This window comes from Poecilia reticulata, chromosome 14 (genome assembly GCF_904066995.2).
Source record: "Poecilia reticulata chromosome 14, P_reticulata-male-v2, whole genome shotgun sequence".
Lineage (NCBI taxonomy): Eukaryota > Metazoa > Chordata > Actinopteri > Cyprinodontiformes > Poeciliidae > Poecilia > Poecilia reticulata.
In genome coordinates, this window is record NC_088843.1 from 26,849,424 (window position 1) to 26,872,511 (window position 23,088).

General features: G+C 39.6%; 1 protein-coding gene across 4 annotated transcripts in view; it reads right to left on the minus strand.

Annotated features, from left to right (window-relative positions):
• The window catches only part of wwc1 (WW and C2 domain containing 1), a 51,430-nt gene extending 34,110 nt beyond the window's left edge, over window positions 1-17,320 (minus strand). The window contains exons 1-2 of one of the 4 annotated variants that reach the window (XM_081615242.1): window positions 16,571-17,320; window positions 16,251-16,401 (exon numbers count right to left, since the gene is read on the minus strand). In XM_081615242.1, the coding sequence (XP_081471368.1) occupies window positions 16,251-16,369 (119 nt within the window). In that variant the 5' untranslated portion in view covers window positions 16,370-16,401; window positions 16,571-17,320. Of the gene's footprint in view, window positions 1-16,250 lie in introns of all 4 variants that reach the window. The other 3 variants (XM_081615241.1, XM_081615240.1, XM_081615243.1) reach the window with 3 other exon arrangements.
• Between the last annotated feature and the right edge of the window lie 5,768 nt (window positions 17,321-23,088).

Sequence of the window (23,088 nt, forward strand, 5' to 3'; positions counted from 1 at the left end):
CACAGGAATTTATAACCAGGTTTAATTTGTCTCTGTAATGTTCAGCGGAGTTCTTGGTATGCAGAGTGAGCTGCAGAAAGGGTTTTAATCATTAATGAAAGGTGGATTTGTTTTCAGAGAGTAAACGTTTGATGGGAAGAATAATAAAAAGAAGCGAGAAAAGCTCTCAATTTAGAGAGCTGCAGGTATTAAAATGAAGGCCATCAGATATTTGCAGTGTGTTCCTCCTCTTTTCACAGCCATGTCTGGGACAAAAGGCAGGCGGTCCGTCTTCATTCCTGAGAGCGGACAGTGATGGGAGGGTTTTCAGCCGACTGCCACAGGGAATTCAAACCATCCCATCATTCAGCTGGCTCCATCTTCTCAACTCATGTCTTCATTCCCTTCAGAAATATGGAAAGTTCAGCAGGCAGCTGATGTAGAAACCAGAGCAAACAGAGACAGGGGATTCCTAACATTTCCAAATGTGTCTTGAACAACAACGGCGGGTTTTTTTTCTCTCCCTCCACAAGTGAACAAAAAACTGGTCCAACATGTTGCATTTTTCCAGTAAGCACAGGTAAGTAAGTATACCAGAGGAAAATATTCCAGCAATCTCAGCTGATGTAGCTTCCTCTTCATTCCAAGGCAGCGAAACTGTGACTCAAAATATCATATTAAAGCCTTATGAAAAACTACGTCATGATCTTACAGAAAACTCTGGATCATTATTACCGATATCATAATGTCAGAGTGGGAAATACCTGAAGGCAGAGATGGGCGATCTGGATAAAAAATACCAGATATTTTTTGTACCGGATCCATTTTTTTCTTTGCTTTTTTCTAAAAAAGAAGTTATAAATGAAATGGCTTTTATTTCAGTCATCACGTGAGTTGTATGACAAAGTGTTTGGGTCACACTACAAGAATTTTTGTTTAATTACGAGAATATAGTCAAATTAGCAGACTAAAGATGCAATTTTACCACAAAAAATATTAAAATTATAAAGTCATTTTAATGAGAAAAAGCTTCGATAGAAGAGATCTGACATGATCAGTTCAGTCCATGTAGTTCATTCTTAGTCATATCAGTTCCAGGACATTGAAATGATCTAAGTACATCTATTAGGTATTAAGGATTATCTGTAAAAGTAATATCAAAGTATATATGCACAATTTCTATTTTTTATTCAGCAGCTCTCATTAAATTAGTACTTTTTCATGAAATTACAACTCTTTTTTGTAATATAATTTTATTTTCATATTTTGACGATTGTCACACCACTGCATTCTTATAATATTATTACTTTGTTCTCAATTTAAATAAATAAACCTTGGCCTGGTCACGATATTTCATCATAGCGTTGACCTGAATTCAAAGTCTAACTAAACTAACTACAAGCTGCAAAACTTGCTACTGAAACAAGATGGCGGCTCTGGGCTTTCTGACATCCCATTAAATTATGGAAACCAAAGGAGTTTTTGGTTTTACCAAAGGTAAAAAAAAAAAAAGTACAGATGTTTCAAAAATTTAATCTGAAGAAACAGAGAATTCAATCAGTCAAGAAAATCAATTTATTGTCCAGGCATTGTTGAGCTGGGCGACATTGTAATTTCCTTTATCTCCACCTCATTGGTGGTTCCAGTTGCATGTTTTATTTCCCATAATCTCCTCAATAACACATTGTTGTGGAAATCTTCTGTAAGGTGCAGACATTTAATGTTGAAAACATTTTCACATTCTAAGCTGTGATTTTCACCTCGTTGCAGTTCTTACTTTGACTGTTCCTTTTGGGCGTTGCAGATTTAACCTGCATCCTCTGTTTACACCAAACAGGAGTAAACACAGAATTTTCAGCCAAGAAAATAACCCTTATTGTTTTTTAAATGCAATAGCTCCAAACATGGTAATATTTTCTATAATCTGCTTTCATCAGTCGAGTAAGTGTTTTCACAACACGCATCTGAGCCGCTGTAGCAGTGCTTTGTTAAAGCACTCAGTGCAGGACAAGATAAATCTGATGCGGGCGTCTGCAACGCAGACAGCTGCAGAGTACATATGCAATAGGCTCAATCTGAAATTAATAGTCAATTAATAAATGAGAGCAAAGAATAAATCAGCAAAAATAATAAATCAGCCCGCCGCAGCAGCAGCTAACAGTTTGCAGGGCCTCACGCTGCACTTCGACCCCGTGCACCTTGGCAGGCAGTGAAAGGGATTTCACATGAATCGAGCTTTCTGGTCGGCGAGGCCGCACACTGCTCACTTCTTGGCGTTGTGTGTTTCAGGAATGCGTGTTTGTTTCTCTGCTGGAGGTTTTTACCCTCCGCCGTGTTTGAGCTGGAAACATGGAGCTGAATAAGGAAAAACCTGAATCGCTTTTAGACTGAAACTAAACATAGACAGACATAGAGTGATGGTTCAAAATGACAAACAAGCAACAGAAGCTCTGGCATCACATAACAGTTGCTCAGCTTACCTGCTTCTAAAAGTTATATAAATAAAAATCTTAAAGATTTGACTAGAGTATTATGTGCAGCATTAGTTGAAATGCAATTCACAGTTCAACATTTTTAAAGTTAAAAAATGTTGAAAGTTGACAGAAAATTTTTAAATGTCTCTAGGTAATTATGTGATATTGGAAAACATATTAGCAATACATAAACACCAACTATCAAGACTTTAAAAAGTCAAACATAAAAAAAACAACAAAAAATAATCAATGCACAGCCTGCTGGGGGGAAAAGTAATGTGCAGAGGGGAACTTTGTAACCTCACGAGGAAAATAAATATTGTTGTAATTCATATTGTCAAAGGTTCAAGAAGTTATTTACAGAACTCCTGTAGATGTCTGTATTACAGTGGTTGTGAAGAATTCTCTAACTGAAGAAACTCCGTTTTAAATGACACTGTGTTTCGGTTTATAAAGAATCCTCCTCTCCAGAGGTACCAGTCATCCCCAGAACAGAACCAGAACAGGGCTTCTGTTCAGATTGTTGAGCATTTTTAGGTCTGATGCGATAATGGAAGAAAGTGTGCTCTCCAAAACAGACTGATGGAAGACCTTGCTACAAGCAATCACTGAAGGACTAATGGTGCATTCACACCAGCCCCGTTTAGTCCGCTTTAATGAAACTTTAGTTTATTTGTCTAAACAAACCAGACTTTCATCTGGTTTGTTTGTGAAGGTGTGAATGTGCAATCAAACTCTGACACGAACCAAAAAAATGAACCTTCCTCATTTTCTTAGTGTAATGTCCAGCGCAAACGACACGAGTGGTCGGCCGATTGTCGGCCCATTTTCAAAACCTGAGACCACACATTAGCCGACAGAAATCCTAGGTATGTCGGTTTCATCGGGTTCGTCATGCTGTGTGGTGTCCAACCACATGGGCACAAAATATTGGCTACAAGTGCAGTTAGCTAATTTTAAAATCAGGCATTAATCAATGCTTTTCTAGAATCTACCTGTGATGCATGTGGCTAGATTCAGTGTAAAGTCCTGACTGAATGAAAATCATTATAACCTATTTATGTCACGTTAACGAAGAACTGTTGAAAACTTACCGGGTTTATTAACTAAGGTAGCAATTTGGCTCCAACTCCTCCCCTTGTCATTTCTATATTCTTTGCACAAAATGCTAAATAAATGTTAATGTTTCCACATACCATCTCCGATGTCCGCTGGATATATATATATATATATATATATATATATATATATATATATATATAAAGAGGTGTGCCGATCGATCGGCCACCGATCATAATCGGCCGATTTCCGTGAAAAAGTGTATGATCTGTGATTGCCGATCACGGTCTCTTGTTGCCGATCACAAAACCGATCACCTGCATCTCATTTCGCAGCCTGTCAGTGCAGCTGGTTTCCTCTTTCCTTCACACTGCGCAAATGCGCAGCAACAAATCCTAAGCAATGTGGAACTATATCGTACTGAGTGAATGGGGAAGTTGGCGTGTTGCGGCGGAAAATTGAAGCACGTGGGGTGAAGAAGGTCAAAATGCATCAACACAACAAATCTAATATGGCATAAAAACAATGCCATACTTGACGGAGTTTGGCTACATCGAGGCTCACTGCAGTAAAAAAAGACATATGGAGGATCAGATAGCAGGTAAATAAAGCAGAGCACAGCTACAAACATCCATCCATTTTCTTCTGGGCGAACTCCCATGTACCCTCCAGGACCCTGCTGAGGGTGTAGAGCTGGTCCAGTGTTCCCAAGAGCCACCTTCTGCAGCCGAGGATCAGACCGCCAGGGTCCCCTCCCTCGGCTGCCGCCCATAGCACAATGCACCCGAAGCTACAAACACTCACCCGGATTAGCATGACGGTCAGAAAGCTAAACAAATAACCCGCAAAATTATTTAAGTCTTCAAGCTGCGATGTAAGACGCTGGTTCTGCTCTCGCTGTTGAACCGCTGCTCCGCGCTACAGGTAGTAATATTTCACAGACGGAGCGCCGCTTCTGCTCCACCTGGTAGTGACTCTTCACAGCAAACCTCTGCTTAAACCTGCAGCATCTAACTTAAAAAATACATTTTACATACGTATTAAAACCTTCGCTGTCCTAACATGAGACAGATAATCTCTGAAAAAATAATCGATCTCCTCTGCCTCCTCCCTGTTCTGCATAATTACTCCGCTCAGTCAGAAACAGCCACTCAGAACTAGCAGTAATCAGCTAGCCGCCATGCTATCAGGAAGTTTTCATTCAGTAACTCATGATTGTTTATTGTAATGGAACCTGTATTTGCCTTTGAATGTTAAGTTTTATACTTGAATTTTTTGGTAATGTTGAGGTTTTATTTTCACTCTTTGCATTATTTAACCTCTTCAGAGCCTTCATATGCTTTCAGTCTGTTAAAGATGGTATTACCGATAGCAGTACAATTTGCACAATGCCCGTTTTGTTTTTTTTCTTGGAAAAAGTTATTAAAAACACGTTTTTGTCTAAATTAAGGTGAATTCATGGTTCCTTTTTCCACATTATGTAACAGCTAGTGTTTATGATTAAAAAAATAATAATTATGTGATCGGTATTGTTGATGGGCCCTCATGGGTGATAGGAATCGGCAGGAAAAAACCTGATTGGCACATTTCATTCATTCATTCATTCATTCATTCTCACACACACACACACACACACACATACATACATACACACACACACACACATATACATGAGCACGGCACAGAAGGGCATAGGTATAAATAGCAGAGGAGCCAAACACCAACTCCTTGTAGACCACAGTCGCCCGAGACTGCAAAACGCGACACACCAACCTGTGCACGGCTTGGATTGATTACAAGAAAGCCTATGACTCAATGCCACACACTTGGATCATTGAATGCTTAGAGATGTACAACATCAATAGGACCCTAAGAGCCTTCATTGCAAACTCGATGGGGCTGTGGAAAACCACTGTTGAAGCCAACTGCACAAGTGTCCATCAAATGCGGCATATACCAAGGAGGTGCTCTGTCCCCACTGCTGTTCTGCATAGGCCTGAACCCCCTCAGCCAAATCATCAACAAGACTGGCTACGGATACCGACTCAAGAATAAGGCCACCATCAGTCACCTCCTCTACATGGATGACATCAAGCTGTACGCCAAGAGCGAGCGAGACATCGACTCACTGATCCACACCACCAGGATCTACAGCACTGACATTGGGATGTCATTCGGACTAGACAAGTGTGGTCGGATGGTTACAAAGAGAGGGAAGGTCGCCACACAGAAGGGGTCTCACTCCCAGAAGGAACAATAGCAGACATTGAGGACAAGTACCTGGGAATACCACAAGCAAATGGCAACCTTGATGAGGTCACAAGAAAAGGAGCCACAGTCAAATACCTCCAACGAAAAAGGCAAGTCCTGAGAAGCCAGCTCAATGGCAAGAACAAGATCTGTGCAATAAACAGCTATGCCTTACCAATAATCAGATACCCTGCTGGAATAATTAGCTGGCCAATGGAAGAGATGAAGGCCACGGATGTTAAGACTCAGAAGCTACTAACCATGCATGGAGGGTTCCACCCCAAATCCAGCACCCTGAAACTGTACACGAGCTGTAAGGAAGGAGGCAGAGACTAGTGAGTGTGAGAGCCACTGTCCAGGATGAAACATCCAAGATCCATAAATACATCAAGGACAAAGCCTCAACAGACGATGTGCTCAGTGAATGTCTCAGACAATGGGGAATAGAGGACGAGGTGCTGGAGGTACCATCATAGGAGGACAAGCCTCTACATGGGATGTACCACCGACAAATAACTGAAGTGGCTGATATCAGGAAATCCTACCAATGGCTGGAAAAAGCTGGACTCAAGGACAGCACAGAGGCACTTATCCTGGCTGCACAGGAACAGGCCCTAAACACCAGAGCAATAGAGGCTCAGATCTACCACACCAGACAAGACCCAAGGTGTAGGTTGTGCAAGGAGGCCCCTGAGACAGTCCAGCACATAACCGCAAGGTGCAAGATGCTGGCAGGGAAAGCGTACATGGAACGACATAAAGTAGCGGGCATAGTGTACAGAAACATCTGTGCAGAATATGGACTGGAAACCCCAAGATCAAAGTGGGGAAACACGCCCGAAGGTGGTGGAGAATGAAAGAGCTAAGATCCTGTGGGACTTCCAGATCCAGACAGACAAAATGGTAATGGCGAACCAACTGGACATTGTGGTGGTGGATAAACAACAGAGGAAAGCCGTTGTGGCAGATCTAGCAATACCAAGACTACAACATCAGGAAAAAGGAGCACGAGAAACTGGAGAAATACCAGGGCGTCAGAGAGGAACTGGAAAAGGCCTGGAAGGTGAAGACCACAGTGGTCATCGGGGACCTCGGGGCAGTCACCTCCAAACTGGAGCAGTGGCTAAAACAGATCCCAGGAACAACACCAGACATCTCAGTCCAGAAATGTGCAGTTCTAGGCACAGCCAGATGCCTGGGAGCTTGATACTCTTAAGCTCCCAGGCCTCTGGTAGAGGACGCGAGCTCAGAGGATGAAAGAGAGAGAGACCACCTGCGGAGGGTGAGAAGGGAATTTTTATATATTATATATATATATATATATATATATATATATATATATATATATATATATATATATATATATATATATATATATATATATATATATATATATATATATATATATGCTGACTGTATAGCTCAATAGGCAAGTCACCAGTCTTCCACCCGGGAGACCCGGGTTCGAGGCCAGGCTGGGGCAAAAAGTTACAACGGTGACATTGAGCTGTCAGTGTGGGTCCTTAGGCAAGACCCTTGGAGCTATATAGCCTACCTCATACCATGAGAGACACAAATAAGCACGACATGCCGGCTCAGACGTCGCCCGGTCAAACAAGGTCTGCGTCAGGTGCTGGGGAACCAGAGCACCCTGATGAAAAGTGGGCTACTGGAACAAGACGGAAATGGGCGAGAGGTGAAAACATGGATCTGTTGGAATGCTACTACTCAAGTAACCCTAGTCAGAGGGGCTACATGCAAAGACTGTGGGAGGAATGGTTAGCTCGACATCCCCAGTCAACACTAACTGCCAAACAACCAGTAGCTCAGTGTTCCAACATCCGCAAACGGCAACTGCTGTCACAACTTGAGATTGACGAGGTACGACACAAGTGCTACGGGAAGGAGCCAGGATGCCAGGTCAGAAGGGAGTCAACTACAACTCCCCGCCCAGAGACTGGGTATGTAGCCCCAGTAATGAACCAACCATCTGAGCTGAACGAGGCAGCAACTGACCTGAGAGAGAGAATCATGGCCCGAATGAACACCAGACGACCCCGACGCCAATTACAACGGCGTCAGTACCATCAGAAAGTCTCATTGAAGATGTGAATGCACCATTGAGAACGATCCCTACCAACACCAGAGCTCCAAAGGGGAGCAATGAAAAGATCAGTACCCAAGAAGTACAGCCAGATGCCCATACCTGAAGCACTCGAAACTGCCAAACAAAGGCTCCAAGCCTTGGCCAGCCGCCTAAAGAGATACACGAGAGAGAATGAAGCCAGGAGGATTAACCGGCTCTTCGCCACCCAACCAGCTAAAGTGTACTCTCAATGGCAGGGTAATAACAGAGGAGAGGATGGATAAATACATGGATAAATACATGAGCAAGGCACAGAAGGGCATAGGCATAAATAGCAGAGGAGCTAAACACCAACTCCTTGTAGACCACACAGACCCTGAATGGACTCACCCTGACTGCAAAACCCGACTTGAAGCCAACTGCAAACCACTTGCACAAGTGTCCATCAAATGTGGCATATACCAAGGAGATGCTCTGTCCCCACTGCTGTTCTGCATAGGCCTGAACCCTCTCAGCCAAATCATCAACAAGACTGGCTACGGATACCGACTCAAGAATGGGGCTACAATCAGTCACCTCCTCTACATGGATGACATCAAGCTGTACGCCAAGAGCGAGCGAGACATCGACTCACTGATCCACACCACCAGGATCTACAGCACTGACATTGGGATGTCATTCGGACTAGAGAAGTGTGGTCGGATGGTTACAAAGAGAGGGAAGGTCGCCCACACAGAAGGGATCTCACTCCCAGAAGGAACAATAGCAGACATAGAGCACAGCTACAAGTACCTGGGAATACCACAAGCAAATGGCAACCTCAATGAGGTCACAAGGAAAGGAGCCACAGCCAAATACCTCCAACGAATAAGGCAAGTCCTGAGAAGCCAATGGCAAGAACAAGATCCGTGCAATAAACAGCTATGCCTTACCAGTAATCAGATACCCTGCCGGAATAATTAGCTGGCCAATGGAAGAGATGAAGGCCACGGATGTTAAGACTAGGAAGCTACTAACCATGCATGGAGGGTTCCACCCCAAATCCAGCACCCTGAGACTGTACACGAGCCGTAAGGAAGGAGGCAGAGGACTAGTGAGTGTGAGAGCCACTGTCCAGGATGAAACATCCAAGATCCATAAATACATCAAGGACAAAGCCTCAACGGACGATGTGCTCAGCGAATGTCTCAGGCAATGGGGAACAGAAGACAAGGTGCTGGAAGTACCATCATGGGAGGACAAGCCCCTACATGGGATGTACCACCGACAAATAACTGAAGTGGCTGATGTCAGGAAAACCTACCAATGGCTGGAGAAAGCTGGACTCAAGGACAGCACAGAGGCTCTCATCCTGGCCGCCCAGGAACAGGCCCTAAACACCAGAGCAATAGAGGCTCAGATCTACCACACCAGAGAAGACCCAAGGTGTAGGTTGTGCAAGGAGGCCCCTGAGACAGTCCAGCACATAATAGCAGGGTGCAAGATGCTGGCAGGGAAAGCGTACATGGAACGACATAACCAAGTGGCGGGCATAGTGTACAGGAACATCTGTGCAGAATATGGACTGGAAGCCCCAAGATCAAAGTGGGGAACACCCCCAAAAGTGGTGGAGAATGACCGAGCTAAGATCCTGTGGGACTTCCAGATCCAGACAGACAAGATGGTAATGGCGAACCAACCGGACATTGTGGTGGTGGATAAAGAACAGAGGAAAGCCGTTGTGGTGGATGTAGCAATACCAAGTGACTACAACATCAGGAAAAAGGAGCATGAGAAATTGGAGAAGTACCAGGGCCTCAGGGAGGAACTGGAAAAGACCTGGAAGGTGAAGACCACAGTGGTGCCTGTGGTCATCGGGGCCCTCGGGGCAGTCACCCCCAAACTGGAGCAGTGGCTCAAACAGATCCCAGGAACAACATCAGACATCTCAGTCCAGAAATGTGCAGTTCTAGGTACAGCCAAGATACTGCGCAGAACCCTCAAGCTCCCAGGCCTCTGGTAGAGGACCCGAGCTCAGAGGATGAAACAGACCACCCGCGGAGGGTGAGAAGGGAATTTTTTATATATATATTTATAAAACAACAAAATACAGATACTTAAATGCTCACACAAACTAAAACCATTTCTCTGTAAAGGAAGATGGAATCATGACTATTGCAGAGACGACTCTCCACAGCAGACTTAAAAGCCAACAAGGCGAAACACCTGCAGTAACAGAGGGATAAAGTCTCATCTTTAAATAAATCATTACATGATGAAGGTAGAAATCAGCTTAGAGTTCTTCAAAATTCCAGACATAAGCCATTAAAAGGATTCGGTGCCAAAGTCTGAGGGGTCTTAAGTAACCGGTCAAGTTGGGGGGGAAGAAATTGTGGTTAAAGCAAAACCAGTAGGAAAAAAATGTGTCTCAACCTCAACAGGAAGGACAAAGATCTCTGCTGTTCAGTCTCCAGCTCTAATAAAACTCATTCACAAAAACATCTGATGAGTTTTCGCTAAATTTGACACATCTGTTGTAATATGACTAGCAAAACAACAAATAAAACATTATGCTGCACCAAAACCAACATTATGTGACTTTTAGAAAGCAAGACAAAGTCTCCCCCCCATAAAGGCAGTCCTCAGTTTTTGACATAATCTCTGACTCTGGATTCAGCACAAAACACCTAATGTGTTCGAAAAGTGACGCCCCTACTCCATAGCACACGGCTCCATTTAAACTTGCAGTAATGTTTAGTATAACTCCACGACTATTTGTGATGGTACAACATTTTCCTAGAGACCCTAAGCTGCAGTGCTACTCTCTTACCATGCAGATATTTTCTTGTAGCCATTTCCCGACTTACAAAAATCAACACACATCTGCCTTTTTTAAACAGGATGTTCTCCTGTCTTTCCCATTTTTTAAAGTGTCAATTAATTATGGGTCTCTACCGTCTCATATTTATAGGATTACTAATTAAAAGGTTGCAGACATTTTGATCAACTCAGAGAATTAGCATGCAAATTGTGAAAATATCTCAGTCTTGTATACCTTACTAACTTGTATACCTTATTTTATACAAGTTATTATGAATGCTAATAAATATGGCACATATGATTTTTGTTAAAAACTATCATTTCATAATGAGATTTTTTTATCCAGTCGATAAAGAAAAGATCTAGTAGCATGTTTTACTCCAGTTATTCTTTCATGTATCTTTACCAGAGATTCTGAATAGGGATGCACTGATAAGAAAGTTTGGGACTATACCAATATCAGTTATTAATGATGCAAAACTGATATTTACCAGTATTGTGGTGTTGAAAAACAGTTTCAACACCAAAATTACAGCAACAAGATGGACATGAACAAGTCATTTTATATCACCTAGATTTTCTTATTAGGCCAATAATGATATGTTAAGAAAGATAACAATCACTGTCTAATAATACAGATCTTTATTTCAATATATCATACAACACAAATAAATCCCTAGTACCGATAACTGTGGAAGGCGGTGCAATTAAACTTTCACAAATTCAATATTTATTTTTAGAAGCAGCTTTCAACTGTTGTATTGCTTTCAAGTCTCCCTTTAAGACTTGATCATTTCTTTTACATTCAGTCTGATCTGACCAAAACAATTATCTGTATTTCAATAACACCAAGAAATATTAGTTCCTCTCTAGCACAAACTTTTTATTTAGCATGTCCAAACAGCCTCTGATTTTACAGTCACTCCTCTGAATACTTTGTCCCAGTTACATTATGTTTGCATCCCGATTCAGACAGAAGATGTCCCTGTCAGCGTTCAGTTCTTTGAGTATGTGCTCTCCAATGAAATGTGGAGTGCAGAAATGCAGTGGTGGAGAAAGTACTCAAAAAATTTACTTAAGACAAAAATGTACTCAAGTAAAAGCCACATTAACATTTGTACTTAAGTAAAAGTTAAAAAGTACTGGCTTTTAAAAATACTAAAGTATTAAAAGTAAAAGTACTTGCTGAATGCATTACCTAATCGCTAATATCATTAAGTGTACCGATTGTATTTAATTTTTTTAATACATTAGAAATGTGCCATTTTAATGAACAATGCCACAGATAAAGCATGTTTTTATTGTGTTTACTCTCTGTAACATAGCTTAGACTTAGATATGTGATTCTATGCATCAATTTCAGGGATGGAAACATCTTGTCTACACTCCTAACATAGCATGAACTTCACTTTTTTTTGCCACTAGTGGCATTTATTTTTAAAGAAATCCAACAGAAAGGGGATGGAAAGAAGGTGGGTGGGAGAGGACAGGCAACCAAGGAGCCAGTAGCAGAGTTGTAGTCAAGACCACCTAACTCAAGACCAAGTCAAGACCAGCACCCGTGATACAAAAAAAAATTTACTTTTACTTATCAAAATTGCTTCTCAAATTGATCTGAAAGATCCACATTCCCATAAAAAAACTAGATATTTAATACTTAGAGCTGAAATGAATTTAATCAGTAAAGATCCGTCTAGAAGAATCGGATCGTTCCTGAATGTCATATCAAGGCAGACTTTGTATGCATTGATATGACAATATGGGACAAGGGTCACAGCCTTGTCCCAAATTTGCGTCAACTCAGTCAACACCTCCACACAATAATTCAGCGCATGAGTGACAACTTTTTTCATTGCAAATGCAACATGTGTCTCTGTACAGCTATCTAACACGGAGCTAGGCCTGTCACGATAACAAATATTGCTGGACGATTGTCTAAAAAATGATTGCGATAAACGATAATATTGTTTCAAGACCTTTTGACACCGAGTTAATGGAAATGACTACTAATACATGCGATTTCCTGATAGATACATCTTATTTTCAAAAGAACACGTAACACTGGAACTGCTAAACTAAATAACCAAAAACAAAAATAAAATGGATTCTCTGTCTCCATTAACAAAAAACTTACTTGAATAAAAACTAAACAACATAAAGCCAAAGTGGAAATAAATACTGCATTCAACCAAAAGAGTGCAGATTATGAAGTCTGTATAGTATATTGCCCTTCAGTAATCACTAGATTTAAATAGAGTAAAAGGGCAAATCCGACTACCTAATGCAGTAGTTCACACTACACCATTTTTTGCCCCTATTTCCCCCTTATGACAATCGTAGATCATTGGCCGATCTAACCGATCGTCCTGTAGTGTGTGGTGTGATCCGGTAGATCGTCGTGGCCGCTCCGATCTAAATCAGGGGTTTTCCCCATCTGGGAGCTTAACGCTAAATGTGACAGGTAGCCAATCACAAAGCACGGATTCTTCTCTGTGCTTTCTGAGGGGAAATTACGGAGGGGAATGCCAAACAGCTGACATGGCCGCAACCCAAAGTCCAGGGGACATGGACCTTACCAAGCTCCGCCCAGAAATGCCCCTCGAAAGTCCCACGTGACTTCATGTCTCACATTAACCTCCTCGCAGAGCTTAGGTTCTATGGGATTTTTCGTTTCGACTGACTCTGCAGAGTATTTCTGAGTCGATTAGTTTAGCATTTCTGCTGGATTTTCACAAAATATCAGCCACGACAATGGACAAGGGAACCAAGAAGTTCATGTCATCTTTTTTCTTTTTTGGACGACATCAAGATGTTTTAGCCACGCGATGCCTCTAACATTGTAGGAGTTGCAGCTAAATGCTACCAGTCGATGAGGAAAACAGCAGATCCTCAGACCCTCAGCATAAATATAGCTGTGGACAAAATCACTGATGCCTATTGTTCTTGCAAGGCTGGGTAAGTCGGGCATTCATGGTTTAGAGGGTTCGAATGTGCCTACGCCTGATACACGTGGCTAGCGTGGCTAACACGATTACAGTTTAGAAAAAGCTAGCATGGTTAACACGATTACAGTTTAGTAAAAAGCCTTTTCAGGTGAAATAAAATCTTTAATGTATGTCAGATACGGTACACATTGCATTGATCTGTTCAGCTAATGTAAGGCTGTAACAGACATGCTTCAGGATGTAGAAGTTGTATCGATACTGCCATTATGCTGTACTTGGCTAAAAGGTTTTCATAATGGATGTGTTTATTATTGACTTTATTTTTTTCGTTCACTAAACACAAAGAAAGCAAAGCAATAATACTTACGCCAGCAGACACTTTGTTCTTATTGATCCTATGACGGTTGAGCTGCAAATGCGGTCGTGCACAAGCGTTAATCCAAGCAAGGCTTTCCGTTTCAGATTTTGGAAATCTGTGAATTTTAGTTCCACAAACACGATCAGGATACCTGACATCGCCTGTACAGATACCCCACTGACAGAAAACCTCCCCCCGAGTCCTGACGCAAAAACTTTCTGTCAGTCTGGTAGTCCACAATGTATATTAGCATGTTTGGTATGTATGTATGTATGTGAGAGAGAGAGAGAGAGAGAGAGAGAGAGAGAGAGTGAGTGACGTTCGGGGGGCACCGATCTATGTTCGCATCCACCTGAATAATGTGTAGTTGCGCCACTGCACATTAGACTAAGGAAATTAGTTAGGGAGGGTTAGTGGAGAGCACCGGAGCTGAGCCTATTTTCATTCACTGTCATCAACAGAAAGAAAAAAGGCCGGAGAGACGATAAAGACGATAATTAAAATGAGGTCGAAAGGTTTAATTTATCATCCGATTAATTGATTTATCGTTTATCACGACAGGCCTACACAGATCTTTCCTTTCCTTAAGCTTTCCTTCCAAGTGACGCTAAAAGTTGGACGAAGTCCCCACTGTCTGTGAAAGCAAAGCGCTGCTGATTTTACATGTCACCATATCAATTTATGCAGCGCTATTATATTACTGACGATTAGACGGGCATCTCCTCCCGCTCAGAGGAAACCACTGCGCATGTCTGGAGCTCCGTGTGCGAGTAAAGGGGGAGGCGATGGGTGACAACAGATGTCACGTTATTGCTCAGATTTTACGGCGCAACCTTAAATCTCTGAACTTCACATTTTAACGGAAAAAAAGAGTAACGCGACTTGGATGTAACGAGTAACGCAACACTTTTGTATAAATGTAGTGAAGTAGAAAGTACAGATACTTACTGTAAAATGTAGTGGAGTAAAAGTAGAAAGTACCCATTATTAAATCTACTTAAGTACAGATACATGAAAATTGTACTTAAGTAGAGTAATGAAATACTTGTACTTCGTTACTTCCCACCACTGCAGAAATGTGACTCGAACCAACAAAAAAACCAACAACTGGGTCGAGCTCAGGAAGAAACAAATGATGACAACTTTAGCAAGAAAAGTAAATATCAAACATCTCTGTTAAAGCTCAAACTGCAGGAACTGAAGGACAAAAGTCAACATCAAATCAATTTAAAAAAAACTATAAAATAAGTTCTTGACAGACTTTTGTTGTCTGATATCTGCATTTTTTTTGTAATATTTTCAATTTAAACTCATACCAAACTGAACGTTTTGGTATCCAGACCCAATGAGAAAATATGTTGCAGAAGCAGGGAAATGGAGGCAAGAAAACACAAAAGATAAATGTCATTTTCTACTAACTGGTTTTAATTTTAATTCAAAATGTGAATCAGGTTCTTTAAGAATAATATAGGTCTTATAGGTTATATATATATATATTCCCCTTCTTGCTAAAAAATTTGTGGGAAGAAGAAAAAAAAAGCATTTGGCCTTGAAAAATATTGTAATTTTTAAAGAGTAATTGAAACCTTGAATTTCAACTTTAACAATTTTGGTTAGAAACTGTTTGAATTCTTTTATTGCCACTTTGTGTCTCCATCATCAGTATTTGCTGTGACCTTTTTCTATAATTTCTAGCCCTATTTTTGTAGTTTCAGTAAATGTACAACATTTTAAGGCTTCATTCACACCATCTCTGCCTCAATTGTATTAAACGTTATTATAATTTCGCATCAATTTTAAAATACACTAGCTCATCAATTCCGTAAAAAAAAAAATTGGAGTAAACTGACTCTGTGTCTAAGGCTGCTGGTACAAATATTCACAATCTTTGAGCTTTCTTCACATATTGTCACGTTTCAATACATTATTCACTGTCATCTGTTGGCATTTTATGCAACAGGTCAAAGTTGTTCCTTGTGTTCATATTGGCTGGAGAGGCACAGAATCTCATGAACTTTGATTAGGTCATATTATAACACAATCACATAAAATGTCAATTAAATATACTGGAATTTGTGGTTGCAACATGATTAATAGAAAACTGAACTGGAAATGGGTGACAAACTTAAAATCTCTCCATAAAGTCTGGAGAACTGCTGAACAGGACGGCTTCAGGAGATTAGGAGAGCATTATAGGAGAAAAAAGGTTTGGGATTGACAGAATGTGGTCGTTTTCTGTGGCCTTATCAGGGCCTGAGGGCCACCTGTCAGAGGTAAAGGGTCAGAAACACCTGTCCTACCTGTCTCTAGGGTCGATCCAGCTGGTGGACTGTTCAATGTGGTTGATGTAGTAAATTTTCCCATCAAAGTCTTTGGCTTCCTCCCAACCGTGTGGTAGTGGCAACTCCTTCCTCGGCATGTCAGGCGAGTCTCCATGTAATGAACTCTTCTCTAGGCAGAATCATAAGGAAGGGACACCATCGCTTTTCTCTGTCATCACCACCACCATCATCAACCAAAAAAAAAAAAAAACAGATCTTTACTTCCAAATCAGCAGGCCTGCTGCGGTTCGGATTATGCCATAATCCAGAATAATAATACAAAGGAAGAGAAAGAGAACCTTAAAAATGAGAAGGATTTCAGAGGATGGACGTGGTCCAGGAGGCTGCACTTGCTCACCAAATCATCAGCATCCGTCATTAAAAAAAATAAAAATAAAAATGCTTAAGTTAATCCTTCACGGTTTTCCGGTGTGGTTTCAAACTTGTCGGGAAACTTTCAGGCCGTCTGGTGGGAACTTTTTTCAGGTTAACTCCAATTACCCACGGTCCACAGAACACGCTCTTTTAACGACCACAAAACCACCGTTTGAGCCACAGAAACCAAACAAACACCCGGATAAAACCACCACCGGGAAGGTAATGTCTCGGGAGCCTTGGTGTCTGCCGCCGCAAACGGTTCGGGCTGCGGATGGGGTTACTGAAAATTCCCCCTCACGGAGCTCCGGGGTTCTCCTCACCAGCAGGCCACCATGTTGATCAGCGGTAACCGAGGCTAGCAGCCAGCCAGCGGAGGAGGCGGGGTGGGGGGACAGATACTCCGAGCCGCCCCGAGCGTGTCACAAAGAAGTACCGAGAATCTCCACGGTGGCTTAAATCCCGTAAATCCGGTGCAAACTTCCCGCTTGTCCAGTTAAAGGCTCCGCTCGAAGTGGGGGGAAACGGATGGGAGCTGCGGCGGTAAAGTCTTTCCCTTAGTCCAGATCACTTCGGTGCACCGCCATTAAGCTGGCTGCGTTCACTAACAAATGCTTCCGGTTTCAAAATAAAACACCTGTTGATTAATCCAGCCCGTGAAAATAAAACATCCTGTAAAAATGCTCCACTGGGCAATCCGTTAACTCATGAAAGATTATGTTTATGAATTTAATCTTAAAACATTAAATGATTTTTCAATCAGCAACACAAAGTATGAAGAATTTTTTAAAGAAAAGTGATGACAAAAGAGTAGAATTTTGATCAATGAGAAAAATTTACGGGCTGCGCAGTTGGTAGAGCTGTTGCCTTGCAACAGCTCTACCAACTGCTCTGTTTATTATAACAAGTTCTGGGTTCGATTCCCGGCCGCCGGTCTTTCTGCATGGAGTTTGCATCTCCCTGTGCATGCGTGGGTTCTCTCCGGGTACTATGGCTTCCTCCCACAATACAAAAACATGACTGTTAGGTTAATTGGCCTTTCCAAATTGCCCCTTGGTGTGTGTGTGTGTGTGTGTGTGTGTGTGTGTGTGTGTGTGTGTGTGTGTGTGTGTGTGTGTGTGTGTGTGTGTGTGTGCATGGTTGTTTGTCCTGTGTGTCTCTGTGTTGCCCTGCGACAGACTGGCGACCTGTCCAGGGTGACCCCGCCTCTCGCCCGGCACGCCAGCTGGAGATGGGCACCAGCAGCCCTCCTGACCCCACCAAGGGACAAGGGTGCAGGAAAATGGATGGAGAAAAATTTACATGTTAAATTTTACTTTTATTTTGTTGTTTTAATTAATGTATTTATTATTTCGACTTATCTGCTCTTATCTGCTTTAAAAATCAAACATAATTGTTACTTCATTTAATTTTTAATTATACTAAAATAATAAGTAAATGATAATATATTCAAGTTATTTAAATTAAGCTATTTTTGATGGAACAAATGCCTATATGTTGTTTAATTATCTCTTTAATTTCAGCAAATTTTTCAATTTGCTAAAAATGTTGTTATAATTTATTATAACAAAATATAAATCTACATCTATTTGTATTCAAAAAATATTTTAAAAACATATGTTTTGTTGATTTTAAGTTGTATAACTATATATTTAAAGTCTTTAAAAACTAATGTGTGAAGTATTTACACAGACATACAACAGCAATAATTTTGCTGTATTAATAAAGATAAGATACTGGAGTGTATAAATTTAAGTCATTTTAAAAATATTCTTTAAAATGTTTTTATTTTTACTTGTGTACTGTGATTGTAGATTTATACAAAACGTACAAACACGTGTATTTAAACACAAAATGACTTCAAAGCACACAAATGCATATTTTACAGATTTTATTGTTATCATTCTCTATTTTTTTCAATTAATTTTATGTATGATTCTAGCTGCTAAATAAATCATTCAGAAATTTTCCTTAAAATGTCTTTCACACATTTGCTTCAGAAGATGCTTCAGTTCTGCTTAACTCATGCTGCAGTAAGATTGTATAATAATAATAATAATAATAATAATAATAATAATAATAATAATAATAATAATAATAATAATAATAATAATAATAATAATAATAATAATAATAATAAAACAAGGGAACCACCGCCAAAATCATGCAAAAATAAATGAATAAAACATCAGAAAAGAGAAAAATATTAACCCTAACCCTTTTATGAAAAATACAACTTTTAGATATTGTCCATCTTCCGTTAATTATTTTCCTTACGCTCATCAGAACTGGTCACTCTTGGGAGAATGTTTTGTTTTTTAACTTCAGTCCACTGATTGTCACATCTGCATCAGGCCAGCAGCGCCCCCTGCTGAGCAAATATAGTATTGCGGTATTTAAACATTTAAACATTTCTGAGGATTTTCTCCACATAAAAAAATTATATAAGAAACTCTCGTTAAAATCAACGGAAGAGGATTAAAAAGGAAAAAAAAAAGAAAAAATGACAGAATTTTTTTTTCAGTAGCTCAGAAAAAAATCTCCGAATTCAGAGGGAAAAAAGTAAAAAATAAAATTAAATAAAAAAATCAGTGGCCCAGACAAGCAACCAGCTTCAGATCCACAGATGCGAGTTGTGGCGGACAGCTAACTAACGTTCTGGAGAAAGATGTCTGATTTTTAAGTGACTTTTTAAGTTCCCGAAGCTTCCATTGCACTACTGGAAGAACAAAAGGCGAGTAAATCAAATGAGATAGTTTGGTCTCTAAATCCGAACGGTTATGGCTAGTTGTTAGCATGTTTGTTATGGAGGACAAAAACTGACATAATAATAAATAAAAGAATAAATATATAAATAAAAGAATAAATATATATCCAACATAATAATAAATGAAAGAATCAATATAAAAATAAAAGTAGAAATATATAAATAAAAGAATAAATATAAAAATAAAAGTAGAAATATATAAATAAAAGAATAAATATAAAAATAAAAGTAGAAATATATAAATAAATAAAAATATATATACTACATAATAATAAATAAAACAATAAATATATAAATAAAAGCATAAATACTTTGCTTTGATTTTTTTTTGCTTCTCCCTTTTCCGTTTGCTGTATTTATTTCTGTATTGTTTTCTCGCTGCATCGTTATGTTAATGAGGTGGGCTGCCTTCTATGTCCAGCTCTCTATTGTTCAATAAACAGGAAAGAGAACGATCCGTGTGCAGATCAATTGTGAATGCCTGCGCTGTGGTCCTCCAGGTGTGAGCCTTATAGACCCTTTTCACAAGACGTCAAACAACATCTGTTTAACATCCTAACATCCACTATCTATCCATAATCTAAACTGGACAAATTCCTTGCTGATTGACACCAGTTTGACTACGAAGGTACATGTTTTGGGTTTTTTCTAGCTGTTAGCTGATATGCTAGTGTAGCAGAGTTATGTATTTATTTATTTAATTAACCTAACCCAAATCTGCATGTAGATCCACATTCAGATGATGGTTGAATCAACATTGATTACTGATTAGTTCAATGTAGAATCAACAGAAATGTGTGCAGATCCTTGTTCAGATGAAGGTTGAATCAACATTGACTCGTAACTGATTCAATGTAAAATCAACAGAAATATGCATGCAGATCCACGTTCAGATGATGTTTGAATCAATTTGATTCCTGACTGATTCAATGTAGAATCAACACAAATATGCATGCAGATCCACAGTCAAATGAGTGTTGAATCAACATTTATTCAATGTAAAATAAACAGATATGTGTGCAGAACCACATTCAGATGAAGGTTGAATCAATGTTGATTCCTAACTGATTCAATGCAATATCAACACAAATATGCATGTACATTGACATGCAAATGACGGTTGAATCAACATTGATATAATGTCAGTTATGGTTGAAACCCTAATGTTGATTCAACATACAAGTGACCGACCACTTTCAACGTTGATTCAATGTTTCTGGCTGACATTGATTCAATGTTGTTTCAATCATTCTGTGCTATCTGGGTACCTACCTTCGTATGGAGACAGAATTGCTGTTTTCAACTACTGCAGACGCAAACAGCCCTTATCCAAAAGAAAACAAGGACTTCTTCAAAAGCTTCGTGATAAAATTAAGAACAGAAAGGAAAGTCCAAAGGAGACAATGACACATGACAATACAGACATGACAGACAAAGAAGCAAAGGGGAAAACAAAATGTTGAGATTGGATGGATACATAATGATGGAAAAACTACCAAACAGGTGAGAGCAAGGCACAGGAGAGCAAAGAACAGGTGGCACTAGAAAAATTCAAATGGCCACTGATGCTGGATTAAAAGACATTCTTCAAGAAGGAAAGACCCTTTTTTTTCCTGATGGCACATCGCCTAAGGGACCTGAAACAGATTTTGAGTTTGAGGTTTGGGACTTTAAACAGAGCCACCTTACTAAAGACTGACTATTGGCAAAATGTATGAAGCAGCAAGACTGTCAATGTTACGCTTCTACATTGCAACAAAACCAAAAGATCCAGAAGAAGATAACAGTGACACATCTGAAGTCGTATTTGTCTTGGAAAGCAGTAGCAGTGAATTTAATCCATTGCAGGTGGTGGAAGTCTGGAGTAATTCTGTTGAAGTACTACATAGTTCAGAACTTTTTGATGATTCAGAAATTACTTTTGGTCCAATTCTGGGTGAGGAGAAAGATACAGACGACACATTAATCTATGAGGGTTTTGTTGTTCCCCAGTCCAGCAAATCCAGAAGATGCAATCATGATCACTGTACGCTATGCTGACACTCTACATGACCTTATTACTGCATTCTCTGATGAAGAAATTATGAGAAAAACACTGAATGTAAAGTGCATACTTCCAGACAACACAGAAGAAGCAGGCACTGGCTCAGGATTACTGAGAGATGTTCTCACTTGCTTCTGGAATGAATTATATGAGCGATGCACCTTTGGTACAACAGTGAAAGTGCCATTCATCCGTCATGACTTTACCGCTGAAAAATGGAAGGCAGTTGGGCGAATCCTTTTGAAAGGCTACCAAGACTGTCAGTATTTTCCAAATAAAATTGCAATCCCTTTTCTTGAACAGGTGCTTTTCAGTAACGTTTACCGCGATCTTAAAGCACATTTTCTACAGTTTGTGAGCAGCCAAGAATGTGAAGTTTTGAGGGAGGCAGTTAAGAATTTTTCTGCTGTTGACCTTGATGATCTTGTGGAAGTTCTTGACAATTATGGCTGTAGAAAAAGAATCACTCCTGATAGATTTTAGTATAAAGTCCAGTTTCCTGTGAAGCACTAAACTGCCTTTAGATGGCGCTCTAACTCCGTGTTTACCCCATGCAGGTGGAAAAACTTTAATCAGTCCAACCTCAGTTTCAAATCGAAACTGATATTCTATTTAATTTAAGACAGCACTTCAAGTCAAATTTGTAAACATTCACATCCTTTTACTGATATCGTGATGTCTATGAGGCCTTCAAGTTTTGTTCTATGAGGCCTTCAAGTTTTGTAGGATATTTGTACTTGAGCACATGTATGTGGCAGATTCCTTTATTGAATAAGAGATTTTTTCATAATTGAATACCTTAATTCAAGTTATTAATAAAATATTAAAAGGTAGATATGTTATGAATGTATATGTAAAACATGCATCTAAAAACGTGTATATTTTAGACATACATCTAAAAACATTTATTCTCGCATAGTTGTACGAGAATAAAGTCAAAATAATACTATATTAAATAATACATATTGTTATAATATGAAAATAAAGTGTATTTGGAGAATAAAGTTGTAACATAACTTCAATATGATATATTTTTTCAATATATCATATTGAAAAAATATTGAACTTTTCAGGATATTCAAATGTAAATATCCTGAAAAAGCTCTGTTTTTTCCCATTTATTTCAGAAAGTAAAAATCATGCATTATATAGATTTATTACAAAGAGTGAAATACTTCAAGCCTTTATTTCTTGTAATTTTTATGACTATAGCTTCAGTGTCTCACAAAATTTTAATAATAGATAAGATCAATATAAAATATATTGTTCACGAAATGGCATACTCATTTCTATGCACTCAAAAGGTGTTCAGGAAGACAAAATTGGTTTTATAATTGTCTTCAAGTAATCTTCATGGCTCTGGTGTTCCTCATCTTCTTCAGTGCTCAGATCAGTTTGCTGGTCAGTCAAGAACAGGAACACCATGGTCACTGCACCAGCTTCTGGTACCTTTAGCAGATTGGGCAGCTATCAAGTTCTTCTGGGAAAAAAATCAGTACCATAAAGTTTCTCAGCAGAGGATAATGACATGCTGTAGAACTCCACAATGACTGTGAACTTCAGAAAACCCAGTGGATAAAATTGTAATATTACATCATTCAAAACATTCTAATACAGAATATGCTTAATGT